Source organism: Numida meleagris, chromosome 13 (genome assembly GCF_002078875.1).
Source record: "Numida meleagris isolate 19003 breed g44 Domestic line chromosome 13, NumMel1.0, whole genome shotgun sequence".
Lineage (NCBI taxonomy): Eukaryota > Metazoa > Chordata > Aves > Galliformes > Numididae > Numida > Numida meleagris.
In genome coordinates this window covers 15,480,413-15,489,210 of record NC_034421.1, presented here as the reverse complement: position 1 = coordinate 15,489,210, position 8,798 = coordinate 15,480,413, and the positions used below count along the sequence as shown (strand labels likewise).

General features: G+C 55.9%; 1 protein-coding gene across 1 annotated transcript; it reads left to right on the top strand.

The window, feature by feature from the left end:
• On the top strand, positions 7–8,798 carry CRYM (crystallin mu). Its single transcript, XM_021411812.1, has 8 exons — positions 7–208; positions 321–471; positions 920–982; positions 3,173–3,274; positions 3,509–3,692; positions 5,080–5,201; positions 6,017–6,101; positions 6,667–8,798. The coding sequence occupies exons 1-8, from the start codon at positions 36–38 to the stop codon at positions 6,729–6,731; spliced, it is 945 nt and encodes a 314-aa protein (XP_021267487.1). The 5' UTR covers positions 7–35; the 3' UTR covers positions 6,732–8,798.

Below are 8,798 nucleotides of genomic sequence, written 5' to 3'. Positions count from 1 at the left end.
TTGCGTGCGCTGGTTTCTTTGCTTCTCCGTTTGCCATGGGCTCGACGCCGCCCGTCTTCATCGGCTCCGCGGAGGTGGAGCGGCTGCTGCCCCGCGCCAGCCTGTTGCTGCCGGGTCTGGAGGCCGCGCTCCGCAACTTCTCGGCGGGTGCGGCGGGAGGCGTGGAGCAGCCCCTGCGCACCGTGCTGCCCGTGCGGCCGCACAGAGGGTGAGGGGCGGCCGGGCCGCGAGTTTGTGTGCGCGTGTGCGCGCGTTTCTGCGTGTGTGCGGAGGCTGCGGGTCCGCCTCGGGCCGCTGCTGAGGCGCCGTCTCCCCGGCAGGTACCTGGGGGTGATGCCCGCCTACAGCGCCGCGGACGACGCGCTGAGCACCAAGCTGGTGACGTTCTACGAGCGCCGGGACGATTCCTCCGTGCCCTCCCACCAAGCCACCGTCCTGCTCTTCGACCCCGCCAGCGGCTCTCTGCGAGCGGTGCGTCCGCGGGGCCGGGCCGGCTGCCCCCGGGGTGCGGGCGCGGGGCCGCGGCGTTATTTGCTTAGGGAACGGCGGGGCTTCGGGGAACCGTGACCACTTTCGCTACTCTGTTGCAATGATGGTTAATAAGTGAAAGGGTAATAGAGCTGGCATGGATTTCTCTTGAAATGGAGCCTTTCCTTTTTTTTTTTTTTTTTAAAGTCTCCAGTTCAGTTGCAGGCAGCAGTTCTCGCACACCGAGGCTGTGGTGCCCCATTGCAGATGGGGAAATCCGCAGTGCCCCCCAACTGCTGCGCTCTGTGCTCCCTGCAGCACGGGCTTCAGGCCTCGGTGCTGTGTGCCCTGCAGCACGGCGCGGTGCCTCTCGTTTGCAGGTTGCTGGAAGATTTGGCACTTGCTGCGTTTTCTGTGTGTCTCAGTCTGGTGGTTGTTTTTAATTTGGCAGGTCCTTGATGGCAGTGTCATCACAGCAAAGCGCACAGCAGCGGTTTCTGCCATAGCTACCAAGGTCAGTCTTGGGTTGCCTGAATCGGGCTGGAGCGCCGTGTGTCACCACGTGCGGTAGCGGCGGGCTCATGGGAACAGGGTTTGTTTCTTGTGGGTGCTTCTGAGGATGGCGGCCTGACCACGATGGCTGCGAGGTGACACCGTGATGACCGTGTGACACTGCAGGGTCTGTGTCTGAAGGCGCCTGGCATGGATCTCAGTGTGTGTTGCTTTGTGTTGCCTTCAGAGTCTTCTTTTAAAGCACGGCTGGGCTGCTAGGGGTATGGGGAGAGCAAGTCGCTTAGCATCACACAGCAGCGTGCTAGCTCCACCTCAGAGCCAGGCAAGAGGAAGAGGGCTGGAGCTGAAGGGTACTTCTGATTTTTTTTTTTAACCCCTCAGCGTTAAGACCAAACAGGGCTGACCTCAGCACTTTGCTATCAGCACTCTTTGTGCCAGCCTGGCTCTGTCTGCAGCACCAGAACGGAATTGGCAGAAAGCTGGACTGAGGAACCTGTCCCCAGGAGCTTCTCCTGCTCTCGGGGGCAGGGGAACTTGCAGAGGGCCCCCAGAACACAAGGGTCATCTGTTGTCCATCCCGCTGTGTTGCACGTGGGCACTCTGACTGCTGTCCTGTGGCTGGGCTCTGCTGGCTCAGAGGAGCTTGGCTGCTGGAGGGGCTTCCCCATTAGCCCTCACTGTCATCTGCTGCTCTGGGAAGCTCTCAGGAACATCTGAGTTTTGCTCCTCATCGTCATCATGTCCCCTCCATGGCACTCAAGACTCCTTGCTTTTATGCAAGGAACCTTTGAGATTAATGCTTCAGAGCCTTTGAAAGGAATGTTAGGAAGAGTTGTTGCTACTGAAAAACATGATCAATGAGTTTTTTTCCTTCCATTTTCTTGCAGCAGAATAAGCATTGAGAGCACAGCTCAAAAGCTTTTCATGCAGAAGTGAGTGGCTGTAGTGAAAGCACAAACAAGAGACAAAGATAGCTTGAGACCGTGCTCCAGCAGCCCTCGCTTCTCTCTTGCCAAGTGCTGGTGAATCACAGGAGAGAACTGAACCAGAAAACCAAAAGCAACCACAGAGCTGAACCTGGCAATGATTCCTTGGGCATTCCTGTTCTTACTGTACAGTGTTTCCTACATCAGCGGTTCCACCATCCCTGTTGTGTCTAGAGCTCTTATTGAGGTTCCAGGATACAAATGCATAGCAATACAGTATCTGAGAAGCAGTATTTTTTCCTCATAGATTAAACTATATGGACCCCTACTGTGCAGATAGGGGACAAATGTGGACATAGGCAAAGTAGGAAAAAAGATCCCCCCCCCCCCAAAAAAAAAAAAAATCATGTCCTGACAGTGACCGTGCTTCTGTTGGTGCCTAGCAAATAAACTTTAAATCCATGGACCAATATCAATCAGATGTGACAGGAGTGAAACCTGCTGAGTTACTAAGGCCCTAAAAGCTCCAGGAACGTCAGCAGCTGAGAAGAGGGAGAAGTTGTGTTCATGCCCTGCTGGGGCAGGGAGCTTGGCTGCTAGCAAGGAGCAGCCTGCATCTCAGCAGCTCCCATTCTACTGCTGTGTCATTATTCCCTTTGCTTTCTCAGCCCATCAGAAAAGGGGTGGGAGGATGCTGAAAGCATGCCTGCATTGGTATGTTGTGGGGGAAGGGAAGGAGCTGGGGATATCGCAACAGGGCTAGGCTGGGCTGGGCTGGGGGTATTGCCCCTCTTGGAGGAGCCTGGGGCTGGTCAGGATCGCCTCTCGCAGCACCCAGTCCTGCTTGCACTGTGGTCCGTGGCTTTATGGCTGCAGGAGCTCTGTCTGGGGGCTGCCCTGTTCTCAGCCAGCACAGAACACGGGCGTCACAGTTCTGTGCTTCGTTAGTCATGTGGATGCGGTACGTTTTGCTAATACTGCTGCGTGCCATGGGAGCCACGATGGTCCGTGCTGTCGTACCTCAGGTCTGAATTCCAAGGGTTGTGTGCTGAGGCCCACAAGCACACCAAGGGGAGCACTGCGGCTGCTGGCACCAGCTGTTGTGTCACTGCACGTGCATGTGTACGTAGTGCGGTTCTGCATGAAGTCATGGTTCTTTTCCCTAAAGGAACTATGGGGGCTGCTTGCTTTTGTAGTACTGAGATCTGTTTGTTATACCAGCTAATATATTTTCTGACATGTCTGCTTTCCTTGGTGCCGTCCAGCTGTTAATGCCGAGATCTGCAGAAGTGCTGTGCATTTTGGGAGCTGGTGTTCAAGCGCGCAGCCACTACGAGATCTTCACGGAGCTGTTCCCGTTCACAGAGGTACCGGGCACCCCGGGGCGTGCTTTGCTGGTGCTGGTAAATGCAGCTGTGCAAGGGCTGTCCTTCTAGCTGCCCAACGCAGCCCTGCAGGTGGGACCGCCCACCCGAGAAATTGACTCACGTGTGTCATGACAATGGTAAAGCGAAAAAGACCCACCTATGGAAAGCGGAATGGTTAGCCCTGCCTCAGCAGGGAGAGCTCCCCCGCTGATCTGCTTCTCCTTTTCCCTGAAGGTCAGAGTGTGGAATCGCACCAAGGAGAACGCGCTGAAGCTGGCGAGCTCGGTGGGCGGCGCGGTGAGGGTCTGCGCCACGGCCCAGGAGGCGGTGGTTGGGGCCGATGTGATTGTAACGGTCACCATGGCAACAACACCGATTCTGTTTGGAGAATGGGTGAAGCCAGGTGCCCACATCAACGGTACGCCGTGTTCTGCTCACTTCGGGCACCTTTCTTGTGGGGCGCGATCGCAGGCGGCCTTGGTTCCGCGTGGCTGCTTGCCTCGCCTTCCCTCTCGGTTGCCTGCACTAACACGCTGCTTGCAGAGCGGCTCCTGCTCGTGCTGTTGTTCCACCGGGAGCTGCTGTCCTTCCCCACGTCTCTGTTTGTTCCTTTCTGTGCTGTTCGTGTTGGCTTCTCCCTGAGCTAACAGCCAACATCAGGCGGTACCCAGGAGCCTCTTGCTCAGACCTCCCGTGGTGGAAGTTTCAGGGGGCTGTCGCTTTTTCTGCTTTGTAGCGATGCTCTCAGTGTTGTTTGGGCCGTGGGCAGGCTGGCGCTGCTAATTGCGGGCCGGTCCGGGCGTCCCACGTGGCGGTGCCGAGACAAAGGGGACAATTGTCAGGGCACGGCACCAGGCCGTTCCCACGGTGCGGCAGCAGCCCTGCGATCCCCCCGGCTCCGCTCAGCCCTTGGCCACGCTGTGTGCCCTGCTGTGTGCTGCAAGCAGCACCAAAAGCAATTAAGATCCTCAGTCATCAAGGCAACGCAGACACAAAGACTCTTCTTTCCTCCTCTCTTCCACCCCCGCCCCCTGAGGCACGCAGGCAACGTGGAGCTTGTTACTCCACTAACACTAAAAGGCACTCTTTAAAAGCATTTAACTGCAATAACTTTTTAATTAACCTAGAAGTTGTTCTTAGTGATCTTTCTGTACTCAGAAAGTTAAATTCGTGGATTTGTTTCTTGTTGTGGATAGTTGTGTAAGTTAACGCTTACGGGGTTGGGCAGAAGAAGCTGTAGGTTTGGGCATCCCAAGCAGTAACACCGAGCTCTGCGTGCACGCGGGTCCTGGCAGCAAGGTCTGCTCGAGATCACTGCGCGGTTCCTCACGGCTTGTCCTTTATAGGCACATGGTATAGACACAGTCTGGATCACATGAAAGGGTGACAAAATTCAGGTGCTTTGGTGCTGATGTGATGGAAGAAGAGGAGGGTGTGAGAGGCGCTGGGCAGAGGGACATGATTCCCGTGTGCCTCAGCTCTGGAGACTTGTGGGCAAAGATGGCATTTGCTAGAAGCATTGTCTTGGAGGAGACGCGTTAGTTAGCTCTGCTTACAAACAAAAACACAGCAAACAAGCTGCTCTGACTCAAGTCAGTCTGGTTTTGCTTATGAGGAACACAAGAGCTTTGTTGGCAGCCGCAGCCCTATGGTGCCTGGGGTAGCATGCCTCTCCGTGCACAGCACGAGCAGCGTGCTGCGTTCCCACGCCCGCGTCCATTGTCGCTTTGTGTGTGTCTTCGGACAAAGCACGTTTTGATTTGCTCGAAGCGTTTCTCTCGAGCTGATCGGTTGTCTTGTCTCAGCCGTCGGAGCGAGCAGGCCGGACTGGAGGGAGCTGGACGATGCGCTGATGAAGAGCTCTGTTCTGGTTGTGGATTCCAGAGAGGCAGCTCTCACAGAGTCGGGAGATGTCATCCTGTCTGGGGTGAGTCTCCTCCTCTTGGCGGTGCAGTGATTGAGGTGAGCTAGTCCTGGGGACGGGCTGTGCCGGAACTGGTAGAGCACTGGGTGGGCAGGTGCCCATCCCAGGCCGGGGCTGCGAGGTGGGCGGGTTTCAGACGCGGAATTAATTTGAGATGTCTGAGGTATAACCATGTAACTTCCATGTCGGTCGTTACATGGCACTGTGTTCCAGCAGTGTGCCTTCAGCCCTGCCCTTGGCGTACAGTAACCAAGTGCTGTTTTGGAAAGACATACATTTCTTGCGCTGTTTGGTCATTGGCATAAATATTTCAAATCTTTGATTCAAATCTGTCCCCCTCTTTCTGTAAGATCTCAGTGGGAGCGATGCAAATCAGAGCTCAGGATGAGGCAAGCTGACAAGCAGTTATTGTTCTGCAGAAGGCCGGGAGGGACTGCTGGCACTCCAGCACTGCTCTGTCTCAGCTGCTGTGCAGAACGAGAGTGGTTTCCCCTCCTGATGTCCGACACGAGAGGCTCGGATACAGTGGGGGTGTGGAACACCGCTGGTTTTGCTGGGCGGATGACAAGATGCCTGCTGGGAGAAGCCCAGTTCCTGAGGGCGGTCTGACAGCTGCCCATGGTGGTGGTTCTTCTTTCTCTCCGCTCTGTGATTTCCATCCGGTTCTGCAGGTCTGGGTACTGATTTCTTTCACCACGGGGAAGAGCCAGTTACGGGATAGCAAAACTGGAAGAGCTGCATTGACAATTGCTGAGGATACAAATGTTTTAATGTACACATAGATATCACATCTGTGTAAACACCCGTCTGTTTTGCAGGCAGAGATTTTTGCTGAGCTGGGGGAGGTGCTGAAGGGTACAAAACCAGCGCTGCCCGAGAAAACCACGGTCTTCAAGTCTCTGGGTAAGAGCAGCTCCTGCTGCACGCAGCCCGACCAGCAGGGCCTGTCCCTTGGTGGGGCTGCATATGGGAAGGCTGCTGAGCGGCTTCTGAGCTGCTGTGGGAGCTGTACTCTCCCTCGTACCTTGTCTGGCAGGACTGCACGATGAAAGGTGATAAGAAAGCAAACAAGCAATGGGAAAAGTACACTTCCCACTTCAGCATTATTCAATGTGAGCGCAGAGCGTATGGAGGCAGCTCCAGGCGAGCGCTGCTGTCTCGCCTGCTGGGCTGACCGTGGGTAACGTGAGAGCGCAGGGTGCTCTGCAGCCCCGCTGGGGAAGGAGCAGCGGTGCTGGTGGGCGGCCATGCGCTGCGCTGCGCTGCGTGCCGCAGCCTGGGGCGTCTCACTGGAATGAGCGCTGCCTGGCCAGGTCAGACTGGCATTAACATCCCGTAGGGTGGATGAGAGGGAGTGGTGGCAGTAACTCTGAATGCAGCGCTGCGGGTGATGGGGTTGCCAGGTGGATGCTGCCTGCACTTTGTGCAGCTGGGGAACTGTTTGAAGCTAAATCCAATTCTGTTTCAGGGATGGCAGTTGAAGATACTGTAGCTGCAAAGTTCGTGTACGATGCGTGGTCAGCTGGCAACTGAAGAGAGAAGTCTGCAATGCCAGCAAGGCCGTGAAGTACCAGCAGATGGCTTACACTTGATTCCCTTGCGTTTCTGGTTAACAAGATGGGCAGCGATCCCCCCTGAATGCAGCCCTTCTACATCTTTCAAGAATGAAAACTAACTCTTCAGTGGAACTTCCTGCTGTTTTCTGTAAGCATTAGGTACCTGCAGCACTGCTAGCTAACATCTCGCACCTAGTGGTGCGCGTGGGATGTCAGCACTTACACTAACAGGGGTGTTTTTCACGCTTTCCTATGTCCTCCCTAATAATTTATGGCGTGGGAATCCAGGGGTAGCTCTCGTGCTTTTAGAGGGGTAACAGACGGCTTGGAGACTGGCGTTCCATATGTGGAGCTGTGCTGGTGCTTAAATTCAGCGGTGGTCGCGGTGCAGTGCTGGCTGCGAGCGGCTCCTCAGCCCCTCTGGGGAGCGCAGCCCTGCTGGGCTCCAGCGCAGCTGCTCCGTTCCCGCTGGGATCAGCCAGGCCCTCCTTGCTTCCAGCCCCTGGCAGTCCCCCATTTCCTGCCCCCAAACCCAACTGGTCTTCATTTAGGAGTGCATTCCCGAGCAAGACCTGTGCATGAAGCCGTGCCTTCCCTGCAGATAGGCTTTATCATAGGAGACCTGGCTCAGATGGACTGAAACTGCACGGAATCCTTCCCTTGCTGCTTTCCTGCCCGCAGTTTTGCCTTTTTTTTGCTGGAGGGACTCGCACAAAATGTCGGCGCTAAGGATGTATTTTGATTTAACGTTTCCCTGTGTTTGTTGGGAGATTTCCTTACTCACCTCTGGTGTTTGCAAGCTGTTCTCGAAGTGTCTTGGCACTGTAATAATGCCAGCTGATTTCATCTAGTAGAACTTCAAGTACACAGGGAAATAGATTCCACCTGGCTGTACCGTGCGTCCGTTGGAAATAGTTCTTACTCATCGGGTCTTTGCTGGGCAGGAATGTCTGTGGTTCTCCCTTGGCAGCAGAGCCAGGAACGCTCTGCAGAAGGAGGGGTTCCCATTCTGTGCCGTTCCGTGACAGCTGCCCGGCGGGTCGGGCAGCGGCTGAAACAGCGGTGGCCATGTACGCAGCTCCCTGCATCACGCTGCTGCTGTGCCTGGGAGCTCCGTTGCTGCTGGCCTGCGGCTCCCCGCGGGCCGACCCGCCTTCCTGCGCTGGGGAGGAGTGTGTGGGGTCCTCCGTGGCAGTGCTGGAGGGTCAGGGCGGGGAGGGAAGGAGGTAGCGAAGCGCTGCATGTGGACGCCTCGTTGGCAGATAGGTACGTGTGGAAGGGTTAATGAGGACAGTGTGAGTGGTGTAGGCAGCATTCCAAATGTGAGCTGGGTGTAGAGCAGTGGAAGGGCAGTGAGCAGCAGCGTGCAGCCGGCGCGGTTCTGGCACAGCCCGGTGCTGGGGGAGCAGGGCAGAAGGACGCGTTCACTTGGGTAAGGGTGGAACTCGGCTGCTCTTGCTGCTGTGGGTGGAAACAAGAACAGACATTTCTCTCCCAGCTTCTGCATGTTTTAACGATGGCAGTGTTACCCTTGTGCTTTTAGAGTGCTTTTTTCTTCGTATCATTTGTAAAGTGCTGAGAAACGTGTCTGTGGCTGTTACTGCGGTGCCGGGGAACGCCGCTGCCTGGGAGCCGTGCCAGCCGTGGGCACAGCGGGCGGTGCCCATGAGAGCCCCACGTCCGCACGGGGCAGTGCTGTGGGGCTGGCCGGGAGGCACGCTGCTTGTGGCGGTGCTCGCAGATCATTGTCACTCGTACTATTCTACAGACCGTGATCTTAGAGAAGCCGACGGCACAAAGCAGCGCTCTCAGCATCTGCTGGCGATGGGAGCCGCTGCGAGCCCGGCCTCGGCGTTTGGCTTCCCAGTGCCTGAAGGGGAGCTGAGCTGTCCGTCACCGTGGGGCCACTTGGGTGTCTTCTCTGGGGTTTTGTAGGGCAAATAACAGGCTTAATTGGTCTGCTTACTTCTCTTACCAATTAAGAGTCTCAAGATTTGTTGTAACTCTCATTTATGTTAAAATTAAATAGCTCCTGTTTGACTTG